The sequence below is a fragment of the Tasmannia lanceolata genome, unplaced genomic scaffold (genome assembly GCF_043159265.1).
Source record: "Tasmannia lanceolata isolate RefF3 unplaced genomic scaffold, GAP_Taslan_0.1 ptg000019l, whole genome shotgun sequence".
Classification (NCBI taxonomy): Eukaryota; Viridiplantae; Streptophyta; class Magnoliopsida; order Canellales; family Winteraceae; genus Tasmannia; species Tasmannia lanceolata.
The window spans coordinates 20,804,214-20,824,338 of record NW_027518696.1 but is presented as its reverse complement, the minus strand read 5'-3'; the positions used below and the strand labels follow the sequence as shown (position 1 = coordinate 20,824,338).

The window sequence follows — 20,125 nt, the reverse complement described above, 5'->3', positions numbered from 1 at the left end:
CGACCTGTACAGGAAAGGTCGAATACCCACAGGGGGGAGCCAACGCGCCCCAGTGGAGACCGGACCCACCATTCCTCAAGGCGAGTCCATCACTCCAGAACCAGGCATGCCCATACAGAGCCTCACCACCGTCGGAGGTCACGGTCCCGCTCCGTACGAAAGCACCGAGCCCAGGAAGACCGCGCACCGCAGGAAAAGTCCCGGCCTCATCGCAGGAGTCCGGAAAGTCAATCCGGCTCTGCTGCGAGCCCATCGGTGGAGAGAAACAAGTCGTTGGACCGAGCAGACTGGAGGGCTGGCCCAATGCTGCGGAGAATAGAATAAATAGATCACCGTATAGAAGAGCTGGCGAAAGATCAAGGCCGGCCCCCTGCAAAGACGTACTCGAGCAGACCTCCGTTCACGGATAATGTTATGAACACGGCAGCGCCCAGAGGGTTCAAAATGCTGACGGTTCCGCAATATGACGGAACCACCGACCCTGTGGACCACCTGAAAACGTTCAGAACTATGATGCTCCTCCACGGCGTCTCTGAAGGATTCCTCTGCAGAGCATTCCCAACCACACTGACCGGGGCAGCCCGGGACTGGTACTCAAGGATCAAGCCAAACTCCATTAGCAACTTTGAGGACTTTGGGGATGACTTGGTCCTCCATTTCATGAGCAGCCGGAGGCCAAGGAAAACAACAGCATCCTTGATGGCCTTGCGACAGGAGGATAATGAACCTCTGAAAACATTCGTCAGCCGTTTCAACAGAGAGGCTCTTCAAGTGCCAAACTTGGATCCATCGGCCGCCATGAATGCGCTCCTCACAGGCGCCAAATCCAACGACTTTCGCCGATCAGTCGCTCGCCAAAACCCGCACTCATTGGCGGATCTGATGGCAGGGGCCGAGGAATATATAGCCGTGGAGGAGACTCTAGCGGCCTTAGACTCAAACCGGAGGAGAACCTCCGAAGAAAAGAACCCTACCAAGCAGCGTAGGGATGATAAGGCCCCCAGAAGGGAGAGGTCCCCCCAGAGGAGGGAAGAAAACTTTACCCCTCTCAACACCTCCCGGAGACACATACTGGCCGCAATCAGAGGGGAAGAGTTTGTAAGGTGGCCGACCAGAATGATCTCTAAGGGGAATAAGAGAGACAAGTCGAAGTATTGTAGGTTCCACAGGGACCACGGGCACGACACAGACGAGTGCTGGCAGCTCAAGGAAGAAATCGAGCGTTGATTGGCCGCGGATACTTGAAAAAGTATGTCAAAGATGACGGCCACAGAAGAGAGCGGAGGGAGAAGAGTTTCCAGGGCCAGAGCCCCCGACGGTCACAGCTGCCCCATGCGTGGAATCAATCTCCTCCGCCATCCAGTCCACAGCCAGAGGCGCGCAGATCCCAGCCCAAGGGGGTCATCAACACGATTATGGGCGGGCCATCAGCCGGAGGCACATCATCTGCTGCTCGAAAAGCATACGCACGCCGAGTCGACGCCGTGCACACATGTAGCAAAAAGATGAAGACGGAGAATGAAATCTCCTTTCCAGATGCGGATCTCGACAACTTGATACTGCCTCACGACGACACTCCGGTCCTAACAATGCTCGTCACGAACTGGGAATTGAAGAAAATCCTTGTCGACAACGGGAGTTCGGCAGATATCCTGTACTATCATGCTTTCAAGAAAATGATGATAGGTGATGACCGTTTAAGGCCGGCGAACTCCGATCTGTTCGGTTTCTCAGGAGAGGTCGTGAAAGTGGAAGGACAGATTGAACTCCCAGTCCTCGTCGGAGAGCCACCCTGTCAAGCCTTCGCAATGGTCAACTTCCTGGTAGTAAGGGCCACTTCGGTCTATAACGCTATCTTGGGACGACCCGGCCAGAATCTAATCCGCGTCGTCGCTTCAGCATATTACCAGAAGATGAAGTTTATAACGCCAAACGGCGTGGGAGAAGTCAGGGGAGATCAACCACAGTCCAGGGAGTGCTATGCCATGGCACTCAAGGGAAAAAATACACGGGAATCGCTGTCGATTAAGCTACTCGATCTAAGAAACGAAGCCCAGGGGACTCAGCCCGCCGAAGACTTCATCTCCATCCCTCTGTGCAAAGGCGATGATGAGAAAGTCGTTCAGATCGGCTCCTCTCTAGACAGTAACACCCGGCATAGCCTCACCCAGTTTCTTCAAGACAATGTAGACGCCTTCGCATGGGCTCCCGCTGACATGCCCGGCATAGACCCGGAGGTCAGCACGCACAGACTTGGTGTTCATCCGACCTGCAGGCCGGTGAAACAGAAAAGAAGACATTTTGCCCTCGAAAGGCGGCAGGCAATAAAGAAAGAAGTGGAGAGCTCTTGAGAGCTGACTTTATTCAGGAAATTCAATATCCGGACTGGCTGGCGAACGTGGTCTTGGTAAAGAAATCCAGTGGGAAGTGGAGGACCTGCGTTGATTTCACCGACTTGAACAAAGCTTGTCCCAAGGACAGCTACCCGCTCCCAAAAATCGACCAGCTGATAGATGCCACCACAGGTCACGAACTGCTGAGCTTTATGGACGCCTTCTCCGGTTACAATCTAATCAGAATGTATGAATCGGATATACCAAAGACCTCCTTCATAACAGATCAGGGAACATACTGTTACCGCGTCATGCCTTTCGGCTTAAAGAATGCCGGGGCCACCTATCAAAGGCTCGTCAATAAGCTTTTTCAGAAACAGATCGGCCGTAACATGGAAGTCTATGTGGACGATATGCTGGTCAAAAGCCGAAGTGCGCAAGATCGTGTCTCCGACCTAAGAGAAACATTCCAAGTCCTAATAGAGCATAACATGAAGCTCAACCCCAGCAAGTGCACCTTCAGCGTCAGTTCGGGAAATTTCTTGAGGTTTATGGTAAGCCAAAGAGGGATAGAGGCCAATCCAGAGAAGATCAAGGCCGTGGTGGAGCTTACTCCACCGAAAACCATCAGAGAAGTACAATGGCTAACCGGGATGGTGGCCGCGCTGGGACGCTTCATCTCAAAGTCCGCAGAAAGATGCCTGCCTTTCTTCAACCCCGTCAAAGGGATCAAGACAACACCTTGGATGGAGGAGTGCCAGATCGGGTTTGAGGAGCTGAAGCAGTACTTGTCCTCCCCACCGCTGTTGACAAAGCCAAAGTCGGGGGAGGAGCTGCTCATGTACCTGTCCGCAAGCCCCATGGCATTGGCAGCCGTGCTAGTTCGAGAAGAGCACAACCAACAGAAACCGATCTATTATGTCAGCAAGGTCCTGCAAGATGCTGAGACCAAGTACCAACGGGTTGAGAAACTGGCGTACGCCCTGATCATGGCGGCCAGAAAACTGAGGCCATACTTTCAAGCCCACACAATAAAGGTTCTAATCGATCAGCCGCTCAGGCAAGTTCTCCACAGACCGGACACCTCGGGGCATCTTGTGAAATGGGCCGTGGAGCTAAGCGAATTTGATATCCAGTACCTACCTAGGCCATAAAAGCTCAAGTGCTGGCGGACTTCGTGGCTGAATGCACCATCCCCCGGCGGAGCACCGAATCTGAAACTGTCCAAACCCCGGTTGTGGAGAAGGTAACAACAGGGGAACGAACAGAAGCCGAGACTGAACCAATAAGCACAGAAATCATCCCTGTACCGACAGAACAGGATCCATCGATCATCGAACCACTCTGGGAAGTATACGTGGACGGATCTTCAAACAAGGGTGGCTGTGGAGCTGGTTTGATTCTTACCGGGCCTGACAACTTCGCTCTAGATTGCGCCCTAAGGTTCGGATTCCATGCGTCCAACAATGAGGCAGAATATGAGGCCCTCCTCCCCGGAATGAACCTAGCGGTCCAGACCAGCGTTCAAAGACTGAAGGCATACTGCGACTCCCAGCTGGTTGCGAACCAGATCCAAGGTGTCTATGAAGCCCGCGACGAGCGCATGATTAAATCTCTCCAAGGTCCGCCAGTTGGCTAGTAAGTTCAAAGACTTCGAGGTCGTCAGGATTCCTAGAACGGAAAATGCAAAGGCGGATGAGCTATCTAAGCTGGCAGCATCCGGTTACACCACTCTAGGAAGTATATGTATGGAGTTTCTGCAGAAATAGTATCGAGAATGAGGCTGTCGAGGTAATGCAGGTCGAATGCGAACCGTGCTGGATGGACGAAATTATCGCGTACCTACGTAGCGGGAAGCTCCCCGAAGCGAAGAGGGAAGCCCGCAAAGTAGTACAGAGAGCAGCCCGATTTTCCCTCGATGGTGAAAGCCTGTATAAAAGGTCGTACACCCTCCCATACCTAAAGTGCCTCTGGCCAGGCAACGCCGCATACGCCCTACAAGAGACGCACGAAGGGATTTGTGGGGAACACCTAGGGAGCAAGGCCCTGGCAATCAAAGTGCTGCTGAGAGGCCTGTACTGGCTAACCTTAAGGCAAGATGCTCTGGATCTAGTCAAGAAGTGCGAGAGATGCCAGAAGTTCTCTCCCACTATCCACCAACCTGCTGTATCCATGGCCCCGATCATCAGCCCACTCCCTTTTGCAGTATGGGGGATGGACATCCTGGGCCCCTTTCCACCAGCCTCCAGAAGACGTGAGTTCGTCGTGGTGGCCATTGACTATTTTACCAAGTGGGTGGAGGCCGAACCTCTAGCTCAGATCACAGAGCAAAACGTACAGACCTTCTCCTGGAAGTCGGTCGTTTGAAGATTCGGGATCCCCCGCGTCTTGATAAAGGACAACGGCAGACAGTTTGACTGTCGAAACTTTTGAAAATTCTGCTCTATACTCCTGTTCATACTGACTTGAGTGTCGAAGGGCCTGTCCGGAGTAACGACTCTGGGTTGGTCTTCTGACCTCGTTTGCTCTTGTTCAGGGCTCCGCTCCTTCCCCTCCACTCCTCGGGTCCACAAGCCTAGCTCTTACATCACTGCCGTATCTGTTACCGATTTTTGGCCTAACAAAACCCAAACACACAACATGTAACCATTTCCTTGTTTCTCTCACCCAAGACCGTATACCGAGAGTAACCCAAGAGAAAAACCCACAAGAGATAACCAGAGAAGAAAACCCGTGGAGAAAACCCAAGAAGAAGAACCCGAGATGAAACCCGAGATGAAACTCCTCTCTCCTCTCTCCTCCTTTCTCTTTCACTTTCTCTCTCCCTCTTTAGACCAAGAGGTAGCAGACACACCTCTTGCCTCAACTCATTGTTTTTTTTTATGATTAAGCTGGGGTTCGGCAGGACCCCTACCAGATATCATTGATAAAAAAAGAAAGTTACAATTGGGGGCACTAAGGCCAGCAGGAAGGGGCTAATCGCCCAACAACAAACAGAAATTTACCAAAATTAAAGATACATCAGTTATGTGCGATAGTAAATCTTTCCCTCACTGTCTTCCTAGAGGGTCTCAAGAAGGGGCTGAGGGATTTGGTCAAGTTGTATGTTGGTTCCCTTGCAAACACAATCCCTCTTGGAGAGGAAGTCAGCAGCTCTATTCCCTTCTTTCCAAGAGTGAGTAATGTGCCATTTTCTGAAAAGCTTAAGGGCCACAGAAACCTTTTCTAGCAAGTTCTTCTTTTTCCAAGGAGTTTTGGCTCTACCTTTGACAACATCTACATCAAATTTTGAGTCAGACTCAATCCAAATCTGATCAAGACCCATCACTCTAGCCATGGCAACACCTTTTTCAATCGCTAGCATCTCCAACTCGTAAATTGGTTCAGATTCTACATTAACAGATAACATGGCCTGAACAGTTCCTACACTGTTTCTGATGATAGCTCCAAGCCCCCCCCCCCCCCCCCCATCATCATACTAATTTTGTGTTCTCCTTCAACTGGTTTATCCCAAGTGCAGCAGTTGGAGGTGCAGAGTTGCCTAGAGAATCTGTATCCGAAGTTTTTGGCAATTGTGATGTCCCTTTCAGTGTGCTCACTACTCTGCTGAAGGCTGTTTACCTTTTGTCTTGTGGTCAAGAGTATGTCATTTAGGATATACTTCTTATGGGTTGATTTTTGTTCAAAAATTCTAGTATTTCTTTCAGCCCAGATTTTATGGACAGCCACAGTGAAGGCGAACTTGATGGTGATTGTAGGTTGGTTGTCGCCCATGAAATGCTCTCTGACCCATTTTTCTTCTTCCGTGATACTTTTGAGAGGTTTTCTCCTAATGCCAATTCTCCAAAGGATGGATCGCCAGAGCCATGCAGAGAAACTACATTGGAAGAAGATATGGTTAATGTTTTCTGGTTCAGCCTTGCAAAGGATACAAGTAGAGTCAACTTGTAGACCCATAGCAATTAAGCGATCCTTAGTGTTGAGCTTGTTTTGGAGGTCCTTCCAAGCAATTGATGAAAACATAGGAACAAAGCCTTTCATCCATACTGTTTTTGCCCAAGGGACCTTCGGGGAGTGATCTCGGATAGTATTACATCCACTCTTAGTTGAGTAGTTTCCTTCAATAGTAGGCATCCAGATTGGAATGTTGCCTGATTCACTTGTAAACAGTGTTTCCATGAGAAAGTTTTTTTCTTCGGAGAGGGATGGATTATCCAGACAAGGGTGCCAAGTTCCATTGTTAGACAAGGGAATTGTCAGTGCAATTTCTAGGTATGAGATTGGCAAGAGTTCCTTTTGGATGCCACGGCTGATTCCAAAAATCAATGTTCCTGCTATCCCCAATCTGGTAGCAGCAGTGTTGCTGCAGAATGTCTCTTGCTTTAAAGATATTTCTTGCCCCTCAGGATGGTTTAGATGGCATGGGAATTGTCCAAATGTTTCTGTTTCTAATGTACTTGTAATGAAACCAGTTACACCATAAAGAGTTGTTGCAATTGAGAATATTCCACAAAAGCTTGAGTTGAAGGGCGTTGTTTACATCTTTTAATTTCCTGATTCCCATTCCCCCTTCACATAATGGCTTGAAGAAGTGAGACCATCCTATTGAGTGGAATTTTCTAAATTCTTTGTTCCCCCAAATGAAGTCTCTAGTCTCTCAGTGTCTTCAAGGATTCTCATCGGGAGGCTGAAAGCAGAGGACCAATAGATTTGGAAAGCTGAAAGTACTGTCTTCACAAGCTCACATCTGCCAGCTTGCAAAAGGCTTTTGCTACTCCAAGAATTGATCCTGTTTCTAATTTTGCAAAGGAAGGGAATGCAGTCTTGAGCTGATAGCCTTGAGGAGATGAGAGGGACACCCAGATATCGTATCAGGAGCTTTCCCTCCTTAAATTCGAGAATGTTAAGGATATCTCTTCTTTTGCTAGCTCGAGTTCCAGAGAAGAAAATTTCACTTTTGTCCACATTTGCTTGAAGGCCAGAGGCTTCACTAAATTTCTTAAGACAATCTTTTAATCCAGCAGTTGTAGCAATGTTTGCTTCAGAAAATAACATCAAATCATCAGCGAATAAAAGCTGGGTAATTGAGAGAATGCCTCTAGAGAAAGGGGTGGAAATCAAGTTTTCTTGTAGGGATTTTTCAAGGTTTATGGATAACATTTCCATGGCAATACATAAGAGAAGGGGGGAAAGGGGGTCTCCTTGCCTCAGACCGTTTGAAGAGGAGAAGTAACCTTGGGGAGAGCCGTTGACAAGAACCGAAAAATGAGGGGTTGAGATGCATTCATTTATCCAATGGACCCAGACTCTACTAAATCCTTGCATATGCATGAATTCAAGTAAGCCTTCCCTATTGTTATTATCAAAGGCTTTGGCTAAGTCAATTTTTAAGCACATGGAAGGGACTTTAGAGGGGATATGGAATTAATGAAGGACATCTTGGGTAAGGAGAATGTTTTTATGAATATTTTTGCCCTTTAAGAAAGTTGATTGGGATGGGCTTACAAGAGAGGAGATGACATTTCTGAGTCTTCCAGCTAGGATTGAGGTAATGGTTTTGTATAGGAAATTACATAAATAAATTGGTTTGAACTGCTGGGGGGGTAATGGCATCGGGACTTTTGGGAACAAGAGCTATGAATGTAGCATTTACAGCACTTAAGAGCTTACCAGATTTAAAGAAGTTTGCACTGCTTTCACAAAATCAGGGCCAAGGATGTACCAGAAGGATTTGAAGAAGGAGGCATTGAAATCGTCAGGACCCGGGGGGCTTTGTCTCCATTGGCCTTCCATACAGTATCACGAATTTCTTCCTCACTAACCAGTTTGCAGAGAGTGTTGGCTTCCTCTGGAGTTAGAATTTTCAGAGGGTCGGGGATGTTGTTACCAGCCTGGTTCCCATTATTGAGGATTTTTTCAAAATGAGAGACAAAAGTTGAGGAGATCTCTCTAGGATCAGTTAGAACATCACCATCAGTGGCATGCTTCAGAGCCATAATATGATTTCTGTTCAGTCTGGTTTTGAGTGTAGAAGAATTTTGTGTTGGAGTTTTCTAACTTGAGCCATTGGACTCTACTCTTTTGCCTGTAGAAAGACTCCTCCATTGCAGCCAAATTAAGAAGTTTCTAGCTGAGAACTCCTTCCCTTTCAGCTAGCTCAGTATTTGTGGGGTCTGAATGTAACATCACTTGGACGTCAAAGAGTTCTTTCCGCACCAGTGGGGTTTTTACGTCAATTCGACCAAACACATTTTCATTCCAGGCTCGAATATGGTTCTCACAATCTTCAATTTCTGGGTGAATTGATACATAGGATTGCCTATTATCTCCGTGGCCCAAGCCCTTTCAACAATTGGGTATGTTAGAAGGTGTATTGCATAGCCTAAGGGCATAGTGGTCTTTCTATGTTCTCTTTATATATAAATACTAAAGTAAGGGAGAGTAAACCCCACTTCTTCCTTTTCTCTCTAATCTCTTCTCCTCTCAACATGGTATCAGAGCCCTAGGGGTTTTTGTGCCCTAGGGACCATTGGAGAAGCTCCCTTTCTCCTTCTCTCCTCCCTCCCTCCATCACGCTCCTCCTTCTTCTCCTTCTTCTCGCCCACCCTTCCCACTCGCCCTAGCCAATTTTATTTTATTTTCTTTTTTTTCCGCCCCTGCTCCTCCTCTTCCTCCCTCTCTCTCTCTCTCTTCCACCCCAATCTCTTCCTCTTTCTTCCCATTTTCACCCTTCCCTTCCCTTCCCTTCCCTCATTAAAACCCTCATTTTCCCTACTAATCCCATTTCCTATCCCTCATGAAACCTTAAATCCCTAACCCTCCCACCCTAAGTTCTAACCCTCTTTCTCTCTATGGTCTAAATTTCTTCCGCCCCTATTTTCTTCTTCGCTCCGCCACTCCGACCTTTCATCTTCTCCATTTATGCCCTAGAGGCCCTATTATATTTTTTTTCTCCTCTCATTCATTAGAGTCGCGCCACATTCTCTCACCACACATAGTGGTCTCTTTATGCCCTAGAGGCCTTCTCATTTCTCTTGTCTCTTACTTTGACATCGTGTGTTGTCTATTTCGCCTTTGTTCCTTCTATGGATCCTCCTATTGTAGACAATCCCTCTCTCGGGCAAACCTCTTCTTCTACCCCTATTTCTCCTTCATCGGGTGATGCCTCCTTCCTCCCGATGACCACGGTCAAGCTTGATGGTTCCAATTACATGAATTGGAAAGTGGAAGTGGAAGTTTATCTCATTGCCAAAAGGAAGGTCTACACCATACGTCGTGACCCTCCTGCGGCTTTGGATCCCACTTATGAGCAGTGGGAAACGGATGATGCTCATATCCGTAGTTTACTCTGGCAGAGTATGATCCCACAGATTTCAGGGACTATGATGCAGCTTCCAACTGCAAAGAGGATTTGGGATCATACTGCGGTTATGTTTTCAGGCGTCGGTAACCTCTCCCGTATTAGTGCCACATATTCTGAGTGGATGCATCTTCGGCGTGGTGACACCCCTCTTTCTACATACTATGGTCAGTTCGTCTCTCACTGTCAGCAGCTCGACATTTTTCTGCCCTTGACGACAGACTTAGCCGTCGTCGCTCGGCAGCGGGATCAGCTTCGAGTTGTTCAGTTTCTCGACACCTTGGGCCCCGAGTTTATATTTTTTCGCCAGCAGATTTATGGTTCTGGCACTATGCCTTCCCTCGATGAGGTCTATCAACGGGCACAACAGTATCTAGGTGGAGCCTCTCTTACTCCTGCTGTTTTTTATGGTGATGCTACCGCGGCACATGCAGTAGGAGATCGTCCTGCCCGTGGTGGTTGGATGTTTGGCCGAGGCCGTGGCCGTGACTCTAGCCGTGGCGGACGTGCCATGGGTACGGATTTCTCTAGTGGCAGGGGATATGGTGGCCGACCTCGTCCATATTGTACACATTGCCGGCGCGAGGGCCACGTGATGAGACCTGTTATGTGCTACATCCTGAGTGTCGTCCCCCGCCGCCATCTCAGTTCGGGCAATCAGCGCACCTTTCTACTCTGGAAGACTTTGATCCTCGAGCATCTTCCTCCGGCTCCAGCCCAGCTGTACCGTCTTTCACTCAGGCCGACTATGATGAGCTCCAGCGCCTACGCTTGGCTGCCCATGCTCCCAGTGCTGGCTTTGCACAACCAGGTAGCACTCCTGCCTCTCTTCTCAGTAGCTCAAGCTCCTGGATCATTGATTCGGAAGCCTTGAACCATGTGACAGGTACTCTATCATCACTCAGGTCTTTTCACTGTCTTTCCTCTCAGTCTATGACCCTCGCTGATGGCCGTACTACTCCCATTTCTGGTACAGGGAGTACCTCTCCCTACCCTGGTCTTACCCTCTCCTCTGTACTTTGTGTTTCCCAGTCTCCCTTTAACTTAGTTTCAGTCAGTCAGCTCACTAAATATCTTAACTGCTATGTCTCATTTTATCCATCTTATTGCTTATTACAGGATCTTACGACTGGGAGGACGATTGGTAAAGGACGTGAGGTAGATGGGTTGTATCGTCTAGATGGAGGTCCCCCCCGTACCATTTTACACAGTTATGTCGACGCCTACCAGTGGCACTGCCACCTTGGTCATCCATGCATTGAGCGCTTACGGCGCACCTCTATAGTTTCTGTTCATATTCAGTCTTTTCAGTGCGAGGCCTGTGAACTTGGAAAACACCACCGTGTGTCTTTTCCCTCTAGGCTTGTTAGTCGGGCCTCGCACCCTTTTGCTTTAGTGCACTCTGATGTATGGGGTCCCCTGAGAACTCCTTCTATTTTTGGATATAGATATTTTGTTGTTTTCATTGATGACTATTCTCGCATGACTTGGCTGTATTTGCTTCACGATCGTTCTGAGGTTTTCTCTGCTTTTCGTACTTTTCATTCTGAGGTTACAAATCAGTTTGATTGTACCCTCAAATGCTTGCGCACAGATAATGCTAGAGAATATTTCTCCACTACCCATGGGTTCCAGGATTTTCTTTCCAGTTGGGGTATTGTCCACCAAGTCTTCCTGTGCTCACATCTCTCAGCAGAATGGTATGGCTGAAAGAAAGATGCGCTCTTTACTTGATGGGGCTCGCTCTCTTCTTATTCACATGCGAGTTCCTAAGAGCTATTGGGGTGATGCTGTTCTTACTGCATGCCACCTTGCCAACCGGCTTCCATCCTCGGTTCTTGGTGGCTCTTCCCCCTTTGATGTGTTATACCCTGGTTGACCCCTTTCCTATCACCCCTAGGGTCTTTGGGTGTGTGTGCTTTGATAAGCTGGACCCTCGGGCTGAACGATGCATCTTTCTTGGGTACTCCCGTACCCAGAAAGGTTATCACTGTTACAGTCCTCGCCTGCGTCGGTCCTTTGTGTCTGCCGATATCACATTCTTCGAGTCTGAGTCCTACTTTGTATCTTCTCATGAGACTCCTTCCACAGTTCCTTACTCGGACCTTCCTCTTCCTCTCCCCACCCTTCCAGCTCCTCTCCTCTCCCCTCATGTATTAGTTCCTGAGACTATTCCTGTTTGTGATCCCTCCTCTTCACTACAGGCTCCTGAGGCTACTGAGGATCCTCCTCCTGCTCCTCCGCAGACATATCCTCGTCGGCCGAGATCTACAGCTCATCCTCGTTGGCCGAGATCTACAACTCATCCTCCTCCGCCTGAGCCATCGTCCTTGTTGCTGGAGATCACACCCCCACATCTCAGGTACCTATCTCTCCTACTCATACTTCAAATTCTTCCATTGCTTCTCGTACTCGTTCTCACAGTACTGCTCACCCTATTTCCTCTGTTATTTCATATGATTCTCTCACCCCGACGTTTCGGAGTTTTGTTTCCTCTTTGTCCTCTGTTTCTTTGCCACAGTCTTTACCAGCTGCACTTGATCATTCGGGATGGCGTGCGGCCATGAATCTTGAGATGGAGGCCCTCCAGACCAATAAGACATGGGAGTTAGTTCCTCTTCCTCCTGGGGCTCGACCAGTTGGTTGTCGCTGGGTTTATGCCGTCAAACACTTACCTGACGGTACTATTGAGCACCTTAAGGCGCGGTTCGTGGCAAAAGGCTATACTCAGACCTTTGGTGTTGATTATTTAGAGACTTTTTCATCGGTCGCTAAAATTTCGTATGTTCGTGTTCTTCTATCTCTTGCAGTTACACATGACTGGCCTCTGCATCAATTAGATGTCAAGAATGCCTTTTTACATGGTGAGCTTACTGAGGAGGTGTATATGGAGCAACCTCCTGGGTATGTTGCTCAGGGGGCGATGTCCTCCTCAGTATGTCGGTTGCGGAAGTCTATATACGGTCTCAAGCAGTCTCCTAGAGCCTGGTTTGGACGATTCAGTGATGCTATCATGCACTATGGCATGAAGCAATGTGCAGTTGATCACTCCGTCTTCAGTTCTCATTCCACTACTGGTTGTGTGCTATTGATAGTATATGTCGATGACATCATCATTACAGGCAGTGATTCAGAGGGGATACGCAGGTTGAAAACCTTCTTGCAGAACGAGTTTTCAACCAAAGATTTGGGTCGTCTCAGATACTTTCTTGGCATTGAGGTTGCATATTCTACTAGAGGTCTCTCCCTCTCACAGAGGAAATATGTACTAGATCTTCTTGAGGAGACAGGTCACCTTGGAGTGAAACCTGCGTCTGCTCCCATGGACCCAAATCGGAAACTTCTTCTAGAAGAAGGAGATTTATTAGATGACCCTGGCAGATATAGGAGGCTGGTGGGTAAGCTCATATATCTTACAGTCACTCGTCCAGATATATCATTTGTTGTTGGCTCAGTCAGCCAACATATGAGCTCACCCCGTACTTCTCACTGGGCAGCAGTGATTCAGATTCTTCGCTACTTGAAAGAAGCACCAGGGAAAGGACTCGTATTCAAGAAGCATGGTCATACCCGGATAGAAGGCTTCTGTGATGCAGACTGGGCAGGATCTCCAGCAAATAGGAGATCTACCACTGGATATTGCACCTTTGTTGGTGGCAATCTAGTGTCATGAAAAAGTAAGAAGCAGGACATAGTCTCCAAGTCGAGTGCCGAATCAGAGTATCGTGCTATGTCTCATACCAGCGGGGAGCTTATTTGGTTACGTTCTCTCCTTTAAGAGATTGGTTTCTCTTCATCTGCTCCAGCTCAGCTGTATTGTAACAATCAAGCTGCAATTCATATAGCTACCAATCCGGTCTTTCATGAGAGAACCAAGCATATAGAGGTTGATTGCCACTTCATTCGCCAAATGATACAAATAGGCGAGATTCATGTTTCTTTCACGAGATCTGCTGATCAGTTAGCAGATGTGTTCACAAAGCCCTTAAGCTATACAAAATTGAGTGACATATGTAACAAGCTTGGAATGTACAATATATACATTCCAGCTTGAGGGGGAGTGTTAGAAGGTGTATTGCATAGCCTAAGGGCAAAGTGGTCTTTGTATGTTCTCTTTATATATAAATACTAAAGTAAGGGGGAGTAAACCCCACTTCTTCCTTTTCTCTCTAATATCTTCTCCTCTCAACAAGGTATAATGATGCGTCCTCTAGTTTAGGACCCTGAGGAGTGTGGGGGTTGAGAGCAATTGTGATAGGGCAGTGATCAGAGATTCTGGGGGGAGGAAATTTGCATAGGGTTGGGGGTGCTCCTAAAGCCAGAGGTTATTCACCATTGCCTTGTCTAGTTTTGATTGTTTCCTAGCTTCTCCTTTGGACTTATTGTTCCAGGTCCAGGAATATCCAATGGACCGGATGTCAGTTAAAGAACAATTGGAGATGCAGTCATTGAAGTCAGTCATATCAATAGGATTATAGTTCTGACTTCCCCATCTCTCATGGGAGGATTTAACAACATTGAAATCTCTTACAAGGATCTAAGGGAGCTGAGTTCTGGATTCGATCTCCTCAAGATTAGACCAGAGGGCACGACGTGAGATATAATAATTATGAGCATAAACACATGTGAGATTGACTCTCTGGTTGGTTTGCAGAACCTGCACTTCAGCATGCACATGCTGACTGCTTTCTTCGTTGATGGTGATGTGCACTAAATTTGGGTTCCACATCATCCAAATTATGCCTTTAATTACAGAGGAATAGTTGCCATACTTCATCCAGCCTTCACAGATACTATTAGTGATTTCATTAAATTTATGAATTTTCGCTTTTCTCTCCAAAAAACAGTAGATTGGGGCTTTAGATTTTTGGACAAATTCTTTTGCCTCTCTGATTTTGGACCTCGAGCAAAGGCCCCTGATGTTCCAAGTAGCAACAATCATTGGGAGGGACGGGGGTTGATGGGGGGGAGGGGGGGCTCCCATGGAGGCTTGGGTCTGGAGGCTGGTGTCAACTATGGTTAAGGGAATTGGAGATATTATTGCATCAAAACTAGGATGACAAAGGGGAGGGGGGGATTTGCTGATATAGGTGGTGAAGTGGCTTTCGGAGTATTGCATTGGAGGGTGGGAGGTTTGAAGAAGGGGTTGACACTTGTGGAGAGGATTCCATTTGGTCAATGGTAATGGTAGTTTCTGAGAGGGGGGAGGACTTTGGGTTTTTCTTTTTCTTTGTTTTTTTATGTTGTGCGGTTGAGGTTTGTGGAGTATCAGTGTGGGAGGGGGAGTTTTGAATAGCAGGGCTGACCAGAGTTTTTGTAGAGCTTTCTAGCTGGGTAGTTGGTTGAGGTTCAGGGAGAGAGGTTTCTGCAGTGCAGATTTCTTCTTCAAGATTCTCAAGGATGTTGAAAGCATTTGAGGTGGGAATGATATCTTTTGCACCATGGTTTGTTCCTTCTGGTTCTACCTTTTCTTGCTCCAACTGACTTTTTTCCACCCATTCCTTTTTTTGTTTTTGTTTTGGAACGACTTTGCTTTGCATCAGGCCACATCTTTCCGGGGAGTGGCTGAAATCCTTGCAAGTAACACATGCTCTAGGCTTCCAGTCGTTTTCCACAACTTGGGTCTCCAAACCAGTGGGGGTCTGGATGTGGATGATCTCTGGAAGGGGATCTCTGCCTCTATCTCTACACATACTCTTGCAAATGTGAGTCTGGATCCTTCTGCTGTTTTGGTATCCATATATAGGGGTTTGCCCACTAGACTTGCTAGTTTTCCCAATCCCGTCGGCGTCCAGTACTTTAGGTGCAGCCCAGGGAACTTAATCCAAAGAGGGATGGATGATAATTTCATTCTTTCCATTGCACATTCTGGTGACCATCTTTGGATGATGAGGTTTCTGTTGGGTATATAATATAACCCATGTATGTTCTAATATAAGCCCAATAAGATAATGGACCGATGTAGTGGGCCTATTTGGGCTAGAGCCCACTAACCTATTAAAACCCTAGTGTATCTCTTTATATAGGGGCTGGAGGCAACAAACTTGGTATTCCAAACTAGATACCTTGGGTGTAATGCTTTAAACATCCTTGCTTAAACCCTAATTACTCTAACAATCTTAAAGCATTATGCTTTAGGGTTTTAATTTATTTATTTTGGATCTCTCTAACTCCTACAAAAGAAAACGTCTGTATTTTTTTTTGCCTCTCTTGGATCGATTTTTGTGGCCGTCTCTAATTTCCGCTTGTGGGTTTCTACAATCCATCGATTTGGGCGAAAAGGGGATTGCCTAACTCTCGTGAAAAAGGAAGGACATCTCTCTTGCTTGGAAATACGGCAACCCTAGTTGTCTGCCTATCTCACTCGTTTTGTTTATCTCACTCGTTTTGTTTTTCCACCGATTGAAGAAGGAATTATCCCCAAAAAGAGGACGTCTGCCTCTATCTATCGTTTGGGGAGATTGGATTCATCCAATGATATGGGTTTATTCCATCGGGTTCTCTCGCTTGGCAAGCACGTGGATTTTCCCCTCCTCCATCAACATCTGCAAATCCAACTTTGTTTCGGGGATTTTTATCACTAGACACGATTTTGGCTTCTCACCACAGATTTCGATTTGGGGTTTTTTAGTAGTGGGTTTCCTCTCCACATCAGTTGTTTGGAAGCGGTGGTGACTCTCTCTCTCTTCACAAGAGTGAAAAGGTGGAACCCTCTCCAATCTAATTGATATCAGCACCCCTCTCTCACACATCTCACAATGGAGGTTCAAACGGAAAAACTGAGCTCTCATCTTTCAATTAGTGGAGGAGACATCTAGGGTATCTGTTGATTTGGGTCAAAATTAATTTGGTGTCTGAATCCCTGCTTGTGGCTACAAGTTCTGGTGGCCTAAAACTACTTATTGGTGGAGGCCGACACTTTCTTGGAGATAAATTGTTGGGGAGAATTTATTTTGTTGGATCTAGAACCATCCAAATCTGAGTTCATGGATCAAAGCTACTGTTGATACACTCTTTTGGAGGTTGTGTTGTTGGTGGGATCATTGTGTCATAGTCCCTTGTGGCCACAACTGTCACTTTGCCGAATCTTGGAGTCCAAATATTCAACGGAATAATTTGGTGGAGGAATCGTTGGTCCCGAATTTCTCTTGGATTTGTGGGCGGTTCACACAATTCGGTTCTTGCCATCGGTTCTTGGATTCGACTTGGATTGGGTTCTCGCGATTCGCCAATAAGGTGCACTCTTTCCAATTTTTATTTCCTTTTAAATATACAATGGAAAAGAACACTATGCCGTTTGAGATGGTCAAACTTCAATCCTTTGGTGGATCTGAGTTTAATTCCTGGAAGCGAAAAACTCAATTCGGTCTGACATACGTGAATTGTTTTTACACCGTTTTGAGTACCTTTGCTGAGACGGATGAAGAAGTTGATGAATCTCAAGGGCTTAAAGATGAGGATTTCTGCAAAGACTACTTGTTGAATTGTCTTTCAGACCGTCTTGCAGAAACCTATAATAATTATAATACTGCTAAAGACATGTGTGACAACTTAGATGCTCAATTCAAGAAGGAGGAGGAATTGTCCAAGACCCATCTTGTGGACAAATTCATGGATTTTAAGTTTCAAGAGGACAAGGAAACCACTCCTCAAGTAACTGATCTAGAAAATTTGATATCTAAGTTGCATAATGAAAAAAAAAATAGTAGTCTGTGACTCATTTCTTGTGGGTGCAATTATATATACGTTACCATCTGCATGGCACTCTTTTAAAACTGAAATGTATCGAAAAAGGTGCAAATGGGACTGGATGATCTCAAACGATTCATTTGAATCGAAGATGAGAATCGAGCCAGGAATAACTTGGAGATGGTCAGACAGCAATAGTCTGCTGCTAACGCGGCATATATCCCAAGAAATTTCCTCGAAAATCCAAGTCACCTAAAAGTGAACATCCCAAGTTGGAGGCCAAAAACCGTATCTTTCAGAAAAAGAAGGGCAAGTGCCACAGCTGTGGAAAATGGGGTCACTTTGCTGCTGAGTGTAAACACCCTAAGAAGGCTAAATCTGACACACCACAAAAGGAAGCTCATATGATGGTGGGTAAGACTGAGCCTAAGAGTTTTGTTGCTATGTTGGGTAACAATAAGGCCAGTACTTCTTCAGATTGGTGGTTAGATACAGGAACCACTTGTCATGTTTGCAACTCCAAAAAACTACTAGTTGATGTTGTTGCCGCGAAAGAGACCGTTACAGTGGCCAGTGGAGAAGAGGTAGAGGTGCCTCACGCTAGTACTGCGAACTTGGTCCTTTCTTCAGGACAAATACTAACTTTAAAAATTGTTAAAGTAGTTCTTGCTCTTCAAAAGAATTTAAGTTCTATTAGTCTTTTAGACTATGTTTTTTTAGACTATGCTGGCATATGTACTTCATTTATGTGTGGTAGAGTAACTTTGATTGTTAACTCATACTATTTTGATTGTGCATATTTGATAGATGGTATGTTTGATTTGAGTTTAGATAATGAGACTGTTAGTTAGGCTAGTTCACCGCTAATTGCTCATAAGTTGTTACACAACCGATTGGGACATGTGCACTATCAGAAAATGGTCTAACTTACTAATACTCATAAGATACCATTATATATGTCAACTACATTTGACAAGTGTGAGAGTTAGGGGTGATAGAGAAGGAGAAGATACACATTGACAGGGTTCAAGGAATTCTGTGCCTCTCAGGGCGTAATCCTTGAAACTCCTGCTCCTCTCTCGCCTCAATCAATTAGCATAGCTGAGTGTAACAACATGACGTTAATTTCAATGTTATACTCCATGTTAATGTTAGCTGGCATGCCTAGTTGCATTTGGGGAGAGGCAACTTTGACTGCAAATCACATCCTAAATCTCTATATGCTCCTCCACGTGATAGAGTACCCAAGAATTTGGTGAGGACTTTGTGACCTACCAATTGGAGAATGATCCATCATACTATCAGGACGTGATGAGATCTATGGACTCTATATTGTGGGTAGAAGCCATTCATGATGAAATGAGCTCTCTGTTAGCAAATCTAACTTGGCAGCTAGTCGATTTGCCAAAAGGGGCTAAGACTATGGGCTGTAAGTAGATATTTGTCTGTGATTATACACAGTTTGTTTTGGTCTTAAACAAGCACCTAAATTGTGGCATCAAAAAATTTGACAAGGTAGTAACGAGCTTTGATTTTCAGACCAGTTACTCAGATAAATGCCTTTACTTTTGTTCTGTGTCGAATAAGGTTGCGATTATTTGCTTGTCTGTAGACGATATGTTCATTCTTGGTTCCGATCTCTCTGTAGTGAGTGACGTGAAACCCACCTTGAGTAAAGAATTCGACATGAAAGACCTGGGTGTTGTTGACATCATTTTTGGTATAAAAGTAAGTTTTGGAAGGCAAGGGATTTCCCTTAGCTAAGCCCATTATATTGAAAAACTATTTTCTATATGAGGATACAGTGAGTGCAAACCGATTGAGACACCATTTGATTATACTAAGAGGCTGATTTCTAATCAAGGAGACAGTGTGAATCAGTTAGATTATTCTAAACTGATTGGTAGTCTCATGTATTCTATGAGTTGCACTAGGCAAGACATAACCTTTACAGTTGGCATGCTGAGTCGTTTCACTAGTAGTTCTAGCCATGAGCATTGGAATGCCCTTATGAGGCTGATGAGATACCTTAAGGGTACTCAAGATTATGCTCTTTGTTATCGTAGCCATCCTCCTGTACTGGAAGGATATTCTGATGCATCATGGGGCTCAGAATCAGAGGACAGCAAATTTATTGCTGTTGTGTGAAAGTCGAATTAGAACTTTATGCTCTAACTTCAGCTATAGATGAAAGCTCAGGGATAAATAATCTGATTATGGTTATGACATTCCACTGACCCGGTTAAAGATTAGTTCTTTAATGGGTTAAGGATTAGTTCCTTATGTGTGTTCTGTGATAATCAAGCTACAACAATGGTTGTGAAGAACTCACTTTTTAATGGTAAGAGGAGACATCTTAGGCTTAAACAAGCCATATGCTGAATTATCTCAAGAACACGGGATTATCACTTTGTTTGATACGAAATCGAAGGATAATAGGCCGAAGCTCTCACAAAAGGGACTGACCAAAGATTTAATATTCAAAATTGTGGGGGAGATGGGGTTAACGTCTGTATAGACAGGACTTAACCTACATCCATGTTATTTTGAATCTTCGAATCTCCATTTTGGCCAAGATAGGCACTTAATATGTTTCGACGATATTTACAGTTGTTGTGTGTCATTCCACATTTGATGACATGTCCTTTTTGAAAAAGGTTGTACATTTCAAACTTGATGATACAGCTTAACTCAAATATGGATAAGATGACTGTAACATTCCAAAAAAGAAACATGAAATGGT

General features: G+C 45.8%; 1 protein-coding gene across 1 annotated transcript; it reads left to right on the top strand.

Moving 5' to 3' along the window:
* The first annotated feature begins 9,418 nt into the window (after positions 1 to 9,418).
* LOC143852403 (uncharacterized) lies at positions 9,419 to 19,530 on the top strand. Its single transcript, XM_077361783.1, has 10 exons — positions 9,419 to 10,504; positions 10,624 to 10,707; positions 10,813 to 11,058; positions 11,288 to 11,527; positions 11,673 to 12,116; positions 12,215 to 12,502; positions 12,611 to 13,240; positions 15,237 to 15,425; positions 18,970 to 19,124; positions 19,317 to 19,530. The coding sequence occupies exons 1-10, from the start codon at positions 9,419 to 9,421 to the stop codon at positions 19,528 to 19,530; spliced, it is 3,576 nt and encodes a 1,191-aa protein (XP_077217898.1).
* The last annotated feature ends 595 nt before the right edge of the window (positions 19,531 to 20,125 follow it).

What these genes read in the sequence shown, in the direction of transcription:
- LOC143852403 (XM_077361783.1), top strand. Translation starts at nt 9,419, where the DNA reads ATGGATCCTCCTATTGTAGACAATCCCTCTCTCGGGCAAACCTCTTCT. An exon ending in TTCTCGTACTCGTTCTCACA is followed by an intron (nt 12,117 to 12,214) that starts GTACTGCTCACC and finishes TCTTTGCCACAG; the next exon opens with TCTTTACCAGCTGCACTTGA. An exon ending in AAGCACCAGGGAAAGGACTC is followed by an intron (nt 13,241 to 15,236) that starts GTATTCAAGAAG and finishes GCTTTGCATCAG; the next exon opens with GCCACATCTTTCCGGGGAGT.